Source organism: Protobothrops mucrosquamatus, unplaced genomic scaffold (genome assembly GCF_001527695.2).
Source record: "Protobothrops mucrosquamatus isolate PMUCROS unplaced genomic scaffold, P.Mucros_1.0 scaffold585, whole genome shotgun sequence".
NCBI lineage: Eukaryota > Metazoa > Chordata > Lepidosauria > Squamata > Viperidae > Protobothrops > Protobothrops mucrosquamatus.
The window spans coordinates 337,963-356,565 of record NW_015386885.1 but is presented as its reverse complement, the minus strand read 5'-3'; the positions used below and the strand labels follow the sequence as shown (position 1 = coordinate 356,565).

General features: G+C 36.9%; 1 protein-coding gene across 1 annotated transcript in view; it reads right to left on the bottom strand.

The window, feature by feature from the left end:
- Nucleotides 1–1,124: 1,124 nt before the first annotated feature.
- MTTP (microsomal triglyceride transfer protein) overlaps nucleotides 1,125–18,603 on the bottom strand; it is a 35,970-nt gene continuing 18,491 nt past the window's right edge. Inside the window, exons 8-18 of the mRNA XM_015817415.1 lie at nucleotides 15,433–15,593; nucleotides 14,336–14,504; nucleotides 13,040–13,147; nucleotides 10,870–11,082; nucleotides 9,119–9,330; nucleotides 7,626–7,723; nucleotides 7,409–7,530; nucleotides 6,251–6,478; nucleotides 4,638–4,762; nucleotides 3,463–3,633; nucleotides 1,125–1,293 (exon numbers count right to left, since the gene is read on the bottom strand). Of these exons, the coding sequence (XP_015672901.1) occupies nucleotides 1,125–1,293; nucleotides 3,463–3,633; nucleotides 4,638–4,762; nucleotides 6,251–6,478; nucleotides 7,409–7,530; nucleotides 7,626–7,723; nucleotides 9,119–9,330; nucleotides 10,870–11,082; nucleotides 13,040–13,147; nucleotides 14,336–14,504; nucleotides 15,433–15,593 (1,776 nt within the window). The remainder of the gene's footprint in view (nucleotides 1,294–3,462; nucleotides 3,634–4,637; nucleotides 4,763–6,250; nucleotides 6,479–7,408; nucleotides 7,531–7,625; nucleotides 7,724–9,118; nucleotides 9,331–10,869; nucleotides 11,083–13,039; nucleotides 13,148–14,335; nucleotides 14,505–15,432; nucleotides 15,594–18,603) is intronic.

Below are 18,603 nucleotides of genomic sequence, written 5' to 3'. Positions count from 1 at the left end.
AAAGTTGTTAAAGTTATTTTTAAAATTTGCATTTTCATTTGCATGTATTTACAATGAAATGCAGTGCACATTTCTCCAGGCATATTTCTTTGCAATCTTGCCTAAGATGCATAGCATTCTCAAACAACTTTCCCTGGTGTGGAAAACTAGAAAAGTTTGCAGTCAAGAATTATACAAGCTCTTCCATGAACCCTACTGTGACCCTAAGGGAAAATACACTAGGACAGTGGTGGCGAACCTATGGCACGTGTGCCAGAGGCAGCACTCAGAGCCCTCTCTGTGGGCACGCGTGCCGTCGTCCCAGTCCTAGGCCTTCAGCTGGGTTTTATAAAACCTTTTTGCTTTAGGCCTACATCGCCGTGTGCAAAAAAAAAAAAAGGTTCAATCAATCAATCAATTTCAACTTCTCGCGGGAAAAAAAAGATCTCGCAAAGTTGGAATTGATTGATTGAACTTTTTACTCCCACCCAGTCTGCCATTACCACCCCAGCCACGCCCACCCAATAGGCCACGCCCACCCAGCACCCAACGATACATAAGTAGGTTTTGGGTTGCAGTTTGGGCACTCAGTCTCCAAAAGGTTCGCCATCACTGCACTAGGAGGTCTAAAATTACTGCTGTTAAGTCACTGAAATGGCTGTTGAAATCGCTGTAAGGTGCAGAGAGGTACAAGACATACAGTATTATTTGTTTTTTCCTGCCCAAGGCTAACAATTTTGAAAGGGGTGTAGGGAGTGATTTTACATTACAGAAGACAGTGAGGAACTGATTAAAACTTCAGTTCCATCAAGTATCTCACTCCCAGGTTATTTTTCTTTTTAAACAACAGAAAATGTTCTTAAGAGATCCAGCAGAATTATGTCCTATCACATCTGATGCTCTTCAATGAACACCTGGATTTGAAATAAGTTGTTTTCCTAGCATGTTACAAACAAAACCCAAAATAAATCTTTTAAATATGTAAACACAGTGCACAAGACTAAATCCTGGGCCTCTTAAAGTTCGATACAACAAAGTTCTCACAGACTTGTAAATTATAGGCTTAGGCCCTAAACGAAGGTAGCAGAATGGGAAGCCGGAATCAGCATTTCATTTTTGGTGAAATGCAAGATCAGGTGCCTATTTCAAAACCAAGTTTCAGAATAATCGGCTTGGTCACTGAAAACTTCCCTGCACATGTGAGAGTTTTCTTGGTGGAGGGGATATTCAGAACCTGCCAGCAAGCTCACTTTTCTTTTCCGAGAGACATATGGCTTTCCAGAAGGAAGACTTTCATATTTCGTTAGGTATTGCCTGCAAAAAAAAATAGTGATATGATTATACTGTATTACTAGAGGGACAGCATGTTTTAATCCTAGGAATAATCCTTAATGACACACACAATTGGAAGGGATTGTGTTTTAAGTTTTCCTTATCCATAATCTTCCAGAGCAACATCGAATAAAAATGAATGAAATACACTTTTTATGGCTTTGAGAATCAATAATCTGGGCCCTGGGCTGATGTATAGATATACAAATTTGACATCAAGGTACTTTTCCTTGAACACAATGTCAGATGCTGTTCTGAGCCAATTTTGGGAAAACTTGATTACTGAGAACTTCTTTGCAAAAATCAAGGGGCTTCAAACTTGGCCCTTTTATGACTTGTGGACTTCAACTCCCAGAATTCCTCAGCCAGGCACGCTGGCTGAGGAATTCTGGGGGTTGAAGTCCACAAGTCATAAAAGGGCCAAGTCTGAAGACCCCTGGCATAGATCAAGGCCAAAGTCAGGAGGAATAGGAGCAGTATTACTGGTGAAGATAAGATGTTTAAAAACAATCTATGCTTGCATTCAAGCGATTGTATATCTACAGTGGTATCTTTCAGACCTTCCATATGAATGCATGAGGGTTGGAGAGTGTTATGTACATTTTGACTACTACCTCAGAGGAATGCAGTCTCTAACTAAAAAATTACTCAAAAATTTTCCTCAACAACGGAGAGTAGCAGTATGGTTCCTACAGAAGGCAAGTACTGTTTAATCTTATAAGATTATGATAATCTTCTGTGAGAATTATGAAATCTCTTCTGTGGAGAAAATTCTATAAAATCTCAGATACCTCTCAAAATAAGTGTATAAACATGTGAGATCATGAAATTTAGTGTCCTTTTGGAAGCAGTCTTTAAGGATGCTTAGACCATTACAATGGCAGCTGAATAATTTGCTGATCACTGCTCTGCAGATACAGAAGCTTCTCATTTAATGGCCACTTGTTCAGGAACAGTTCAAACTTGCAATGGTGCTGAATGAGTGGTTGCTATGACTAGCCCTCATAGTTCTGGCCATCGCAGAATCTCCAGACATACATGATTAGCACTGTGGCCTTTGTCAGCTTCCAACAAGCAAAGCCAATGGGGAAGCCATTCAGTTCTCCTGAAATTAATTCCTTAAGTGGAATTAACCCCTATTTCCTTTTTTACTTCCTTACAAATTAAAGTTTACCATTAGCTTCTGCCAGAAAATGGATGGTTCTAATATAGCCTGCAATATTGATCTTCTTGATATGTATCTGTCACATATCTTTGAAGTTCAATTGCCCTTTAGCATCACATAGTACATTGATAGCATTTAAATAGATATACAATATGCTATATCCATTTATATAAAATTCCAGTTCTTTGCTTATTTATTTATCATATTTAAGAACTGCCCATCTTTCCTCAGAGAGGGACTCTGGGTGGTGAACAATAAAAATCACTGACATATTCTGTGGAAAAGGCCACAGGAAAAGTAGTCAAATGATCTGGATCTATAGGAAGGAGTTAATGTGTTGTGGGAATTATAAAAAAAATAATATTTGATTCAGTCAACTAATTCCAGGGTAGTCAGATTTAGTCTTAAATACATTCCATTTTGCATAGAGTTAAACTAATTTCCTCAGCCAGTCTGTCTTTTCCACGATGATGACCTGGATTATCTAATCTGTTAGAGATCAAAAATCTCTCTAGACTATATCTCTAGGTATGACCTGGATTATCTAATCTGTTAGAGATCAAAAATCTCTCTAGACTATATCTCTAGGTATTTCCAGAAGTCACACCAAAGGTGGTGGTGAACACTGTTGGAAAGTAGAGGTCTCTCCCTAAACTTGTCTATCATGACACCAATCTTTGATCATACCATATTTGCTTTACCCTTCTTGGAGAAAAGAAATTGAAACCTCCTTTGCAAGGCTGAAGGGGTTGTAAAAATCCCTGCCAGAATATGGTGATAAATTGGGACTAGGATTGGTAATGAGACTAGGGCAATCAATAATTAGGGACTAATTTAAGGGCCATCCAACCTCCTTTACAAATTGCATGTAACACTACTATAATTTCTTATTTACTTAACACATAATGATCTTCTCCAGAATCAGATAGTAGAAAGCTGTATTAAAATGCTAGGCAGATCAATAAACATTTCTAGTTGCTTCCTACCTAAATGGGCTTTCAGTTTTATCCATCTGCATGCAGACTAAAAATGGGTATTGTGAAAATTTCACTGTGGTGACAAAATCCAACGTTGCTTCGATTTCAGAAGTGGTTTCCAAGCCAGCCTTCACAAACATAGCATCAACCACAAAGTTACCAATCATCGCCCCAGCTCCCCTGAAACAAAAGAGGAGTGAAAAAAAACAAGTTGTTAAAAATTGAATGATATTATATTGAAATAATATCTCCTCCAACTGATAACTTTTAGACAAACTGTTCTGTATAAAAATCTCATGTCACGTTGGCTTCCTCCATATTACTGACTGCTCCTAGCAGTCAAAAATTGATGTTGCTAAGGATAGGAGGAGAAAAAGAAAAGTGGCTATAAAGTTCAAACATTAATTCCTGATGTTTCAGGAATTCAAACCCTGGACAGGACAGGAATAATAAATCTGATTCCCTACATTTTGCAGAATGACAAATTGCAACATTCCTCACCCTAGCCCTCTGGTTGTGATCACTAAATATAGTAATCTGACAACTGGAAAAATATGGGCTCACCCCAGAAGTTCTCAGGTATTGTTCCACAAATTATTTTACTCAAAGCTGATAAAAGCAATACACAAGTTTTACTCAACACCTGATAAAGGCAATACACAAGCTTTGCTCAACACCTGATAAAGACAATAAACACGCTTTGAGCTACCAAAGGTATAAGTAACAGTTTTTACTATTCCATGGTTCAACTGATCCATGGAGGCCAAATTATGAAATATTGCCATACAAACGATATAAACATCAGTTGCGAGTTGACAGTCAAATGGAGGAAAGTTTCATTTCACTTTCACAAGACTATCAGCTTGCAATTGATGTTGGGATGCAAGTATGCAATGCGGGGTTTGTGTTGTGTGGCTGCAATACACATTTCATGTTTTCACTATCGCAGTTTGTACCAGATGTTTCAGCTATGGTTTTCAGAATCATATAGAAAAAGAATCCTCTGCAGAAATAGTAAAGCTACATTTTCTCTCTTTTCCACATGTTTTCATACAAGTACTCTTTCAGCTAAGGATCTAAATTTTTAAAATGTTTAAAAATTTTATACACTAACTAAATTTAAAATCCCTCATGTTGATGATGAAATTTAATATCTCCTTCCAGAACTAAATTAGATGTCTCACCGATTTTTAACTTTTGTTTTGGATTCTCTGTACCAAAGGCTGAACTCCATTCCTCCTGATACATCAATAGTCATACCTCCCTTGAATTCAGCATTGCAAATCAGTCCAGATTGCAGCTGGATAGCCTAAGAACAAAAAAAGAACACATATAATATTTCTTGCTTATCTAATATATGTTCAGATTAGTAATGTTTTAGGAGGGCATAAATACTTTCTGTTTCTACTTCTCAGTTTCCCTTTTTGAGGTTTCCCTTTGGTGTAAATAAAAATCTCTCCATTCCATGAAACTGAGCTACTCAACCTGCTGAGAACAGAAGGTCCATGGATGAAGCTTACAGTGTAGAACAGCTACACAGAGAGACATTTCAAAGTAATGCAGAGAAGAGCAACAAAGATGATCAGGGGACTGGAGGCTAAAACATAAAGAACAGTTGCTGGATTTGGGTATGTCTAGTTTAATGAAGAGAAGGACTAGCAGTGTTCCAATATCTCAGGGGTTGCCACCAAGAAGAGGGAATCAAACTATTCTCCAAAGCACTTGAGGGCAGGACAAGAAGTAATGGATGGGAACTAATCAAGGAGAGAAGCAACCTAGAACTAAGGAGAAATTTCCTGACAGTTAGAACAATTAATCAGTTGAACAATTTGCCTCCAGAAGTTGTGAATGCTCCAACACTGGAAGTTTTTAAGAAGAGATTGGACAACCATTTGTCTGAAATGATATAGGGTTTCCTGACTGAGCAAGGGGTTGGACTACAAGACCTCCAAGGTCCCTTCCAACTCTTCTATTCTATTTTCTATTCTATTCTATTCTATAGTACATTTTTAATAACAAAAACTGTTCTTGAGACAGTTGTTTCATATTGCACAGAAACTAAACATTTGTCCCCTCAGCACTATTCATGCAAGTTTCTTGTTGATATTTTTGGTCTTGACCAGTGGTTCTCAGAGTGTCTTCGGGAGGTCCACTAAGTCAAATAAATATTTTAAATAATAAATATTTTAAAATTTCACAGATTTAATTTGTAATGCAGTAAATATCAGTAGATATCATCCACATAAGCCAAAGGATTCTCGACCATTTTTGGTATAATGGTATAATAAAGCTGTTGAATAAAGGGACAAATGGTTTCCCATATAATTCAATGAGAGACATAGCTTTATGGATAAAGTAGCTTCCTGCCAAAACTGGCTCTCCCAGCTGTCAAAACCTTACAACTGGATTGGGAATCCATTGCACAGAGTCCATTTGGGAACACTTAAAACAGAAAGCAATTCAGGGTCGCAGCAAGTCTTTTCAGTTGCATGCTGACAGCCAACATTTTAAGGTTCACATGTCTTAGAAATCATATTAAATATGTTTATAGTCTTCCTACAATACATAAAACAAAGTATGATGCAGCTCTCGTGGGTGCTTATTTATTCAGAAGTCTGTCCTGCTGGACTCAAAATAATTTACTCTCCAGAAATTCTGTGGAGGGATTCAGCTGGTGCATCGTTATTCAGAATTCCTCCTGTTTTCAACCCACTTAAGCAATATAAGTATACCCAAGAAATACATTGAAATACCCAAGAATATTAGGTTTCCAGTATATACATTTCACAGTACATACCTGTGAGAAATCCAACAGGAGGACGAGCCCTTTCACTACATTCATGGGGTCTCCAGTGGCTGAGAACATTTTAGACATTAAATCACTATATCCTTGGAAAAAAGTAACTGGCCGAAGTTGAACATCAAGCATGATTGCTGACAAACCAGCAAAGGATTCAAGATTTTCTTCGCCTTCATCTGCAGATGCAGCTATAATAGATTCCAGACCTTGAGCTTCAATTACCACCTAAAAGGAAGCAACAACACATAGCACATGGGAAAACGAACAGGTGTATGCGACATTTTGTTCTAGATTCAGCAAGATTATTATATTATTCATCTCTTATCCATACCTTCTTACAACTGAGAAGCAGCACAAGACTCTTCTAGATAACTGCTAGATTGAAAAGGAAAGGAGACATGACAACTGCCATCAAAGGGCAGGACTAGGGGGAAAAAATAGGTGGAAGCTACAGAAAGGCAGATTTTGATCAATGTAGAGAAATCTTATGGAAGTTCTTGTTTGACAAGGAACTAGACTTTCTTAGCTGTCCTATAAATCCATTGGAGGGATTTATGCAGATTGCTTTAGTCATGCATCAAGTTTTACAGAGTCTTTAATGAGAAGGGTTGGGAATAAATGATTTCTAGATCCTTTCTCATCCTATGATTCTATCAAAGTTCAATAGGCATAGTTGAGCATTCAGGCTAATAAAAACTGCAGCTATTATAATTATTAATGATATGGAAACATTTTTTTCATCTGGCCAATTAACAATATTTTAAATTTAAAAGGTAGGGAATAGAAAATGATGGAGTTGCTGTTACAATAAACTCTAAACCATGCCATCAGAGGAAGCTTAGAAGATCAGGTTCAATATGAGACACCACCACTCAAACATCTGGATGATGAGCAGGACCTTTACCATTATAATGAATTAAGAGGACAATAGTAAGCTGTTCATCTTCCAAACTCCTTTCATAACTAGAAGAGAGAAATTATGCTTGTGCGTGCATAAGGTTTAAAGCAATTCTGAATCATTTACACAACAAGCATGGTCCTAAGCAATAGTTTGATCTGATTTAAGGCAGTTTTCTATGATCAAGCTGTACATGACTCAAGCTGCAGGTTAGGCTCTTTTCTGATGTTTTTATTTTAATAGTGCATGGGACATACCTGGCTGGCATGAAGTTGAACAAATTTATTGAAAATAAAGATATTCATGTTGCTTCTTCTTAAGATGCCTGAACCAGAATACAGTATATCAAGGCAATATGTAGATGATAGAACTTGGTCACCTTAATTAAACACAGTTATATGTTGTAGTTACAATTTTGGCAAAACAATCAAGAAATGCAAATATAATCTAATATTTATTTTGATCATCACATACGTGTTAGGTAGCCAGAGAAAGCTGAAGAAGAACCCATTTTTGAAAACCGGTCATAATTATGAATCAATATGTCCTTCAGAACTTCATGGATCATTTTGCTGAAAAACAAACATTTTATTTCTATTGGAGAAGAAAACATTTTCTCTCTACAATAAAATACCAAAATGATACATTTTAATAATAGCACTTCATACAGAATGATTTGACCTGAAATCCATACTAAGAACCTTCCTTGGAGATGATACTAATTTATTTAAGAAATTAACCTGATTAAAAGAGTATGGTTATTTGCTAAAAGATACAGTAAAATAATCTCAGTCTTACAAACATCATTATGACACCAATTGCTGGTTCAAATTCTATAGTTCAGGCTATATGAGAATTATTCTTACATTGAGTAATTCTTCTGTAGTGTAAATCTGTTTTCCCTGTTACCATAAATGACACAATGAAACACAAACTTGCCAACCACATTTAGCCTAATGTATTGTCAAATGTATCCTATTTTGTTACTATCATGTAAATCCCCCAAACTGATTAATTTTTTAAACCTATCATAGTAAGCATTCTATCAGAGAAATGAGTTAGCATTTTGCTAGCCTTAATGTGGAGGTAGATTAAAAAATGTTTCTGATGAGTAAAGCTGTTTTAACTTTTATATTGTCATATTTCTCCCACTCCTACTACTACATCATCATCATCAAAATAATTTTTAAAATTCTTCCTACTAGGCATAACTACGCAGAAATACGACAAAAGGATATTTTATTTGATGCTACATATTCTCACGGCTGCTAGATTGGCGCACAAAACTGGAGGAATAAAGAAATTCCAACAGAAGAAGAGATTTTATATAAAATCTTATCGTGTGCTGATATGGATAGGCTCACAATTGAAATGAAGGACGAGACAGAGTCAGATTACTTCAAAATCTGGGACAAATTCTATTGTTGGTGTGAATCAAGGAGAACTGTTCGGGTTTTAAGTTAGTGTTAAGATAGAGATATATAAAACTGTATGTCAGTATATAGAGAAACAAATTAGAGACTGTATTATATAGGAAATATGTATCTATAGAGATTAATAATTATATGTATGATGAAGAACAAATTGTTAGGAATATATAGACTGGAATGTTACGTTATGTCCATCTTTGTTTTAACTGTTTTATAAATAAAAAACTTTTAAAAAAAATAAATAATAATTTTTAAAATGTTAAATCATTCCAAGATAAGGATCTCCTGCTTAAGCAGGGGATTGGACCAGAAGACCTCTGAGGTCCTTTCCAACTTTCTTATTCTGTTAAGAAAGGAACGGGAAATACATACAACTGCTAGCCAGTGAGGTGTTAAGCTTTCACTGTGACCTTAAAAAAAAAACACCTATGCTTTTTATCCCAATATAAATGTGGTGGAGGTGGTGTACAAGAGTAATATTTGTGGAGCAGTTCTATCGCAGCATAGCTACACAAATAACAATGATACTTGATATACCTGGCAGGCATTTCAAAACGTAGTATGTCCTGGACGAGTGAAAGCATGTACTTATTCATTTCCAGTGGCAGCTCTCCAATGGAGAGGAGGAGGTTCTTAACTTCCATGAAGGAAGGATTGCTGCTGAAGATAATAGCAGCAGCTGTGGTTCGTACAGTCTTCTCGTGAACCTTATAATTCTGATGATAAATCCTGTTCATGGTTTTTTTCACCTGGTGGAGATATAATCTGGTCAATTCTACTGAATAGCTGATAGAAGACAGAAGAAATGAAAGAAAGTCTATCACCCAATAAAGTAGGGGTAGTCAACCTTGGCTCTTTTATGACTCGTGGACTTCAATTCCCAGAATTCCTGAGCCAGCTTAGGTTAGCTGGCTCAGGAATTCTGGGAGTTGAAGTCCACGAGTCATAAAAGAGCCAAGGTTGACTACCCCCTGCAATAAAGGATACCAGATAGGGTTTTAACTTCAGATGCTATACCTTGTATACTGGGATGGTACCAAAATTCAAATGATTGTGTCAGGATCACACAACCTAGGAATTTGACCTCCCACCCCCAGTTCTCTCAAACTGGTGAAAAAAATAGTAAATTTTGGTTAACATGTGCCTTATTTGGTGGTGGTAGAAAATAACAGGATATTATAGTCATGCATCACACTTGAAAGCTGTGGGGTTAATTGCTAGACAACCTAGCAATACGAATCCCAAAACTCATTTCATTTTCACCTTTCTGCAAATTGGACTTCACCCTGGATCACATATTCAGATTTCTTATGAAGAGATACATGGAAAGACCAAAACATGGTTCTTCTCCCAAAATGTTAAATATATTTCTGTCCATACCAGAGCAATCAAGTCACCCTTTTCTAACCTTAAAGATATAGTGGATAACAACTCCCACTATTTCTAGCTAATGGAATTTGTGGTTCAACATATATGGAATGTACAGAATTTAGAATGAGAGTTACTTCTCATAAAAGTGAGTTTAAAACAGTGAATACATAGAAACTACTCTTTTATCACAAAAGAGGGAGGCATCCATATCTTTTCACAGAAAATGTAGAAATGGACAAGAATTTAAATTTGCCTATGTATAGGTTTTCATAATCCTCAATGGAATTTTTTCTTCTTCTTCTAATATTTATTTTACCTTTTACTTTTTGTTTAATAAATGTTATTTTCCTTCTGATAGAGAGAATTAACAGAGATTTTGATTCTTATTCTTTGAATAAAATGTTTCCATCAAGATTGCAAGCAGGAAAATCTGAAAGTAAGGAGGCTGTCCAAGCATTACCTTGCCTGCAGCTTTTCCCTGTTTGGATGTAGAAAATTTTAAAACAAGGGTTGGCAATATGGGACTTGCAATAACTCCCGACAGCGTATATAAACTGCTCAAGTTATGTTAACATTACCTTTTTAATTACAAGAATTTTTAAGTCATACATGAGATCATCAAAATCCCATAAAGTTTCATAGCTCAAGATTTCAACATTTTTAAGACTGGATGATCTAGCCAAATTTGGGGCAATTTTCTGGAAGGGCAGAATGACAGCTGTTGTTTAAAATAGTTGCTGATATAAAAATGTAAAGGTATAACTTAGCAGTCTCTTGGATTTTGCATGAGAACTCCATAATCTTTGTGGGTTCTTTGGTCAAATGCACGGATGTATTTACAACTCCTCTCTCTAAATGAAGTCCCATCAGATAACAGGGAATAATATGATACTCTTTAAAAAAACCTTTTTATTTACCTCAGTAGTTATGGATGAATGATCATATCTCTGTAGAGCAGTAACAGCAATGTTGCTGATAGGTCCTTCTCCTGACTCAGCAAATTTCAGCAGCACAGGGACAGCTTCTGGCAAAAGGGCATTTTTCAGTGCCAAAAGGAACATCTTCACATCATCAACTTTATCTGCTCTGTTCAAGCCTTGCAATATCAGTTTCTTGGCTTCCACAACAGCCTGGAAAGAATCGACCCCATTATATTAATAGTGCACCAAAGAGAATCTAGGGCAGGGGTGTTAAACTGCCGGCCCACGGGCCGGATGCGTCATCGGGAAACCACACCCACCCCATTGCCAGCAATGGCGAAAAAGCTCTGATACGTTGCGCGACGTCACGTGACATTGTGAGTTTGACATGTCTGATCTAGGGGAACCTACTATAGTAAAATGAGGAACAAATATATAAAAAAACTATCAATCAAGAAAAGTATACTGGTAATCTTCGACTTACAACCACCACTTATGACCACAGCTGTTGCTAAGCAAGACAGTTTAAGTGAGTTTTGCCCCATTTTATGACCCTTCTTGCCACTATTCTTAGGTGAATCACTGCCGTTGTTAAGTTAGTAACACGGTTGTTAAGTGAATCTGGCTTCCCCATTTTGCTTGTCAGAAGGCACAAAAGATGATCACATGATCCTGGGCCAGTGGAATCCTCATAAATACATACCAATTGCCAAGCATGTGAATTTTGATCACATGACCATGGGGAGACTGCACCAGTCTTAAGGGTGAAAAGAAGTTATAAGTCACTTTTTTCAGTATTATTGTAACTTTGAATGGTCACTAAAGGAATAGTTGTAAGTCAAGGACAACCTATATTGCACTTTATTACACGTCATCCATCGTGCTTTCTTCTTAGATTTGATGAATCTAATAAAGTATTTGATCATAATATTATGAATATGACATTAATTATGATTTAAGCCTTTGGGCAAGAGATCACCGGAGAGCATCATATTGGTCTATTCTTCAGGGCATTAAGGACAAACCTTTTTCCATCAAGGACTGCATTTCCTCAGGAGTCTTTGGCAAGGATTTACATAATGGGAAGATATAATGGTATGTGGAAATGCCGTTAGGAGACAGTGAAAGAGCTTCGTCTTTTCCTTTTATTATCTAACAACCCCTTCTCTTTCCCAAGTAGCCAACAATGGGAAAAGGGCAAAATCTCTTTGCCGAGGTTGAAGTGATCTTGTGCAGAGAGTTTTGGAAATTAGTCCAAGAGCCACATGTGGCTTGCAGATTGTCTATATCTAATTTGGGATGGGAGTAGGGGAGATAAAACAAGCATCTGTGAGCTATTTTAAGAGCAAAATACAATTGTGGCTGCTACTCTGGGCCATTTATATATAGCCCAGATAGCATACCATTGTACTCTGCAGTATATGGAAGTGACACGCTCCCTCACCCAGTGATCATGCTAGTCTTTCGTGGATAGATAACATTACAGCAGTAGCCAAGCAAAGAAAACAGAAAGCAGAAGGAGGCTGACACAAGGAGAAGAGAATAAGGATGAGAAATAATAAAGGAGTGAGGAAAGCAAAATAAGAATTATTTGGAAGATTGCTCTTGAGGGGCATCAGTGGAATAAAGGAAAGGGAAATTGTCAGATGCACAGAGAAAGGAAGGATTGTTTTCAAGCAAATTTAATAACAGGATTCAGTAATAGTTAGAGGAACTTAAATGAAATTTCACATTTGCATTAAGTGCATACAGGTAGTTCTCAACTTACATCGGTAATGGAGCCTGCTCATTTTGGTTGTCAGTCGTGTGACAGTCATAAAATTTTATTATCTTCTTTTGTGGCAGTCATTAAACAAACCAATGATTTGCTATGGGCATATTTTTGCCAAAAAATTGGAAGCAAATGCTGGTGTTTAGCAAAACCATTGTAAAATAGTTGTGATTGTGGGATGCCAAAACAGTCCCTAAATGCGGCCTGATTGCCAAGCTCTTGAAGTTCAGTCATGTGACCACAGGGGGTTGTCCATCAGAACTTTGAATCTGGATTGTGAATAGCCTCCAGGTAGATCCATTGTAACTTCTAATGGTTGCTAAGAAACTGGTGTAAATTGAGGACTACCTGTATTGCATTATTTCCTACTCGTGTAGGAAACCAGAAAATACTTACAGGCAGTTTGCAGCCTCCTACATTGCACAGTTTTTTGATGAGTGCTCCAGAAATAATAATAACCATTTCTCTGATTTCATTGCTACCAATTGGACTCTTGTATTTATTCTATTGTATTAAAAAAAAGTAAATAGTGTCATTATTGACTCCTTAAATCTAACATTTAAAAATGTCTACAATACCTTTGGATAATTTGGCACAAACCTTTTTTTTTTTAAATTGAGCTTACACTAAGCTTACACAAAGCTAGCATGACTTAATCCTACTGGTTTTCTCTAAGGCTTTAAAGACCTGGTTCTGTTGCCAAACTTGACGCCTGAGTATGTGGTTGAGCCCATACGATGGTTGATTGAGCTGTTTGCTAGGATTTATCTAGGCTGCTATATTTCTTATTTATTGTTTTGTTATCTTTTTATCTTGTTTTGATTTCCTGGAAGCCACCAAGAGAAATATCTGAGATGGATGGTCATATAAATTGAATAAATTGATAAAATAAATAAATGATACCAATCCTCTTGAGGAAATGTTCCAAGTCCTGTTTTATGACTGGAGGGAATAATGCTCCTTATTCAAGAAGGATCAGCCCAACTACCAATGTGCTGTGCTATAGACAATATTTTACAAAATAGCCAGTGATTTGGAAAAAATATTTTAATGAAGAATTGGAGCACTTCTGCTGAATGGGAAAGGATAAATGATGGATTGGTATTCATCTCATCAGGAAGAAACCACCAGATCTGCTGCTCCATAGAGCATCTTTTGGCTATCAATTTTAAAATGTTGTTTTTAATTAAGAATCAGGAGAGAAAAAATAATCCATATTGCAGTATGAAAGGTGGGGGAATTTAAACTTACCTGTCCCAATCATAATTTGAATAAGCATATCTTTCTCTCCACATTAAAATTAGCAGTAGAGGGAAGAAAAATCCCATTAAACAGCACCCTCAAACATTTTTCTTGGTGCTAATTGCATACTAGGAGGAAGAGGAATTTTAGTCACATTGTTATGTGCATTTTCACTAATGGTACTGATTTTTTTGAATTCCAAACGCACTTATTTATCCTTATTCATAAGGGTTTTGTTTTTACTTTAATTATTATTTTTACCATGTTGCTAATGGTACTAAGTGCAACCCAAACCAAAGGGTGTGTCAAAGGCTAGTCTCATTTGATTCAAGGAGGTGACTTCCAAAAGCTTATGTTCAGCTCTCCAGAAAAGAGTGTTTCTCAGAAAAAAAATATATTCTTAAAAACCGTGCTGTAGTCACGTTTCCTTGACTGCCATGGGTAACTTACAATTAAAGATCTGAGTAATATCTCACTGGGATGAGAAGTGAAACCAGAAGCATAGAGGAATCGTTCCTGAAGGAGAGATCCACTCTTGTTCTTGAAATCCAGAAAATCTAACATCGCATCCAGAGAGGCTGAGGTATGTGTGGAGGCCACAGTATCAACCAGCTGGGGACTGTATGGAGGCCAAGCAGAGAAATAAAAAGTTAATAATTATTTATTTTAAAATACATTGCTGTTGCTGTGTCTTCCTGCATTTTTGATAACTTTATTGGATTACAGCTAGTCCTTGCTTACTGAACAAAGTTATGATAGCACTGAATAAGGAGATTTATGGCTAGTCCTTGAGGTTGTGCGTGCCTGTTGCAGCATCCCCACCATTATGTGATCACAATTGGCAACTATCTCATAATTACAATGGTTGCTGCATCCCACTGTCACAATTTTCATTTGTAATCTTCCCGTCGGCTTCCGACAAGCAAAGTCAATGGGAAAGCTGACAGGAGTTGCAAATAGTGATTGTGTGACATCCACATAACTGAGTGATAGAGTTGTCAGTCCCAATTGCCATTTTTATGCCAGGACTACCTGGAGAGTGTTTCATGTTTCTACTAGTCAGTTTGAGCAGCTACACAACAGGTTTGTGCAACACAAGCTTCCATAAAAAATTCCACACAGCGCTAGCTGGCAGCAAAAAGATAGCATTGCTCTATGTCTCCTTTCTGCCCTCTACTGATTTTGCATATTTTTTGCAATTCAAAACTACTTGAACCTAAAGTTAGATTTGAAACCAGGGTAATAAGGCCTGACTAACAAGGCAATTTTTTAATAATAATATTAGCTGGCTTACTAGTGATTTGTTTATGGCTTATCCTGGAAAAAACATAAGGACCTCTGATCTAGCTCATAGTGGCTTGAAACAGTGCATATTGTGCTAACAAGCAACAATCACAACAGTGCTTTGGTATTTTATTCATGTTGACCATAATAGGTCTAATCTTATATAACTTTACAAAATTCAATAAATCTTTCTCCAAAGCTTACTGAAATTTAAAATGGACATGTTATTGCAGAAAGAGTAAAACCCGTTGCTAGCAACTCACAGTATTTCTGTATTATTTTCATTTCTCAGTAGCTGTAAGATTTCTTCTTTTGTTGCTTTCTTCAGGCTCTCAATAAATGGCAAAAATCCTTTTGCAGCATCAGCTTTTGAAAGGTTATCTGGTTCAAGCTGTTTTCGGATGACCATCCACTGCTGAAACAGCTGCCAAAAAGATACGCAATTTGAACTTTTGCCCCTAAAAAGGTTTGTCCTCTGTATATTGCTTCTAAGTGGCCTGGTATATATCCTACTCTTTTCTGATAAGAGCTGAAAGGCCAAAGCTTCTCTAGTTTTAGCCTGGTTTTTCTAAAAAAAAAAAAAAAAAAGGATCTGACCTTTTGATCCCATCAGATTTTTTTCATTTCTTTCAGAGAAATCAGAAGGACAGAATGAGAAAGTAAGCGATCAGAAAAACATTTGTGTTTTTGTGTTGTGTTGACCAGCAGATTTTATAAAATAGCCAGTGATTTGGGAAAAAAATATTCTCATGAAGAATTAGAGAACTTTTGCTGAATGGAGAGGGACAAATGATGGATTAGTATCCATCTCATCACAAGAAAGCTATCCAATCTAAGCATGAAGAGCATGACTTTTGCTAGTCTGATAATATTTGGTCAAATTTCAAAATACCAGACAGTCTTGGGTGCATCTTGTTTTGCCTTTCAGAAGACAATCAAATCTATCAGTTGCCTCAGCAAGCTTTTGGCTTCTTATTAACTGTTGCATGTATAGACAACATCCATGCTATGCATGCAGGTATTATGTTGCACATGCTGTTGTCTCCTGAAGTCTCTCAAGTTTTGAATAAGAAGGCAGGAGGGAGTTGAAGCAAAAAGTATTAAAATGAATTAAAATTTAATATTAGAAGAAAAAATAATGCCCTTAATAACAAAGAAGTGAAGTGGCTACAGGAAAGTGCAGCATTTTATATCTGATCTTCCAAAGGGGAAGGAAAATAAATACGGCACCTTTCTGCTATGCCTAAAAACAATTGTACCTTTTGGTGGGACCAAGAGCAGTGACACAGAACAGATATGCAATCGTTAAAAAGGAACCCAGCTGCTTTAAAGTGTTGCACACAAGTGCCATGTCCATATTTCTATTCATGTTCCAAAGCCTGTTTGGAAGCACTAGAACAGTCCAGGGTCACTATGATAATCAGTACTTGATATTTCATCCAAAAAGAAACCCAGTGCAATTAAAAAATCACAGAGTTGACCCTGCAAATGCCAAGGTTGTTAACCAAATGTGGATTAAGCTCAGGAAGACAAGGTAGTATGAGAAAGAATCTTAAAGTTGACTTGCTTTGACTGTCTTTGGTATAGGAGCAAATGAAAGGGAAATATTGTTAGTCTTTGAAGACTGAGTTATTACAGCGTATATAAACAAAGTAGAGTTTCAATATTTCATGTGGAGCCAGTCTCTTGACTTGGCTTTCCTCAAGGGCTGACAGTAATATTAGTATCAGAGGCATCATTGGTCTTTTGGAGATTTTGAGTTCTAGTTTGCATATTAGCTAAAGCTAATGAAAGAGCTCCTCTCTGCTATCTCAGGGTAATCAATCATGGAAGATCCAAAATCACTTCCAAACTTTCAAGTGTGACACTCCTCTTCCCATTCCACAAATACATCTGCCTCATCTGGATTCAGCTTTAACTTACTGTAGCTCATCCAACCCAATATTATACTAGTGCAACACCTTCATATAAAAATAGACTGATAGCACGCTGCTCAAAATCCTGTGATGAACAGCCCCATTTATTTCATATGGATATTGAGCACATATATCCATATTGGAGACACAATGAAACCCTGAGGAAGGCCATAAAATAACTCTTGGTTTGAGGAACCATCTTTCCACTTGACACCATTTGATTATCAAACATGTTACTTATTCACACTCTTCTGGATAAAAAATGAATACTATACACTAAGAATAAATCCCATAACATTATGTAAAATCTTCTTTTGAATAATGTAAATACACATAGGCCTACAATACTGGTGCTGAGTACTATTTTAAATCTTCAGATGTCTAATTTGAGAAGTCTGATTTTTATCCTTGAAATCTCTTGTGAAGTTTTGTCTGTCATTAAAAAAAGGTGAATGTTCAAACAACTTCCTGTAGAAAGCTGAGTGAATATTTTGACCAGTGTTACCATATACAGCCACTTCTGTTATCCAGTATTATCTCTGGCATTCTTTAGAAAAAGCTCAGCTGTTCCTTCCGCAATGTTTATTGCAGCTCTCCTAACTAGGAAATTAGGAGCTCAGTTCAGCCTTTGCTAAAATATCCTCTCTCTTATTGGGTCAGGGTTATTAAGCAATAGTAACAGATGCTAATTCCAAATAGCACTAGTATAATTTCAGCAGTACAACTTTACCTTACCTGAATTGTAATTAAACATACAGAAGTAATGATGAGTGAGATAGAAGCTATTTCTGGAGTTTTAATGAGTGGCAAGGGAGTACTAATAGCTCCCAACACAGCTGGAGATTATAAACTTCAGCTGAGCATCCCTATATATACTATGCTAAATATTGCTTTATAGCCAAGAATGTATGACCCAAGGTCTTGGGATTGTATGTGGCTCTCATCACTTTCAAAATCTTGTATGTGAGCCTTACAACTCCTCTGAAAGTTGTGCTGAATGAAATATTTTACAAGGAGAACTATTGTAAATATGTGAGGAGTGATTATATTAATTATTAAATATATTTAATTATTTTCATTTTAAATTTTTTTAAAATGTTTGTGTTGACCTCCAATTTTTTGGAGTCTGTCCCCAAAATGCCATTTAAAAGCCAACTGTGACCTTAACCCCAAAAGTTGCCTCCTCCTGATTTATGGACATTTAGTCTCTACAATTTTACTGAAGAAGGATAGATGAATAATAAATGAACTTTCTGTTGGTGAGGATTCCCTGCGATGGCCTGAACAATGTGATGCCTGGCTGAATGAGCCCTTTCTCTGACTCAGGCTCAACCCTTCCAAGACCGAGTGGCTGTGGCTGCCGGCGCCTCGGCATAGTCAGCTGACTCCATCGCTGACTATAGGGGGTGAAATTTTGGCTCCCTCGGAGAGGGTACGCAATCTGGGGGTCCTCCTGGACCCACGGCTGACACTGGAAGACCAGTTGTCGGCCGTGACCAGGGGGGCGTTTTATCAGGT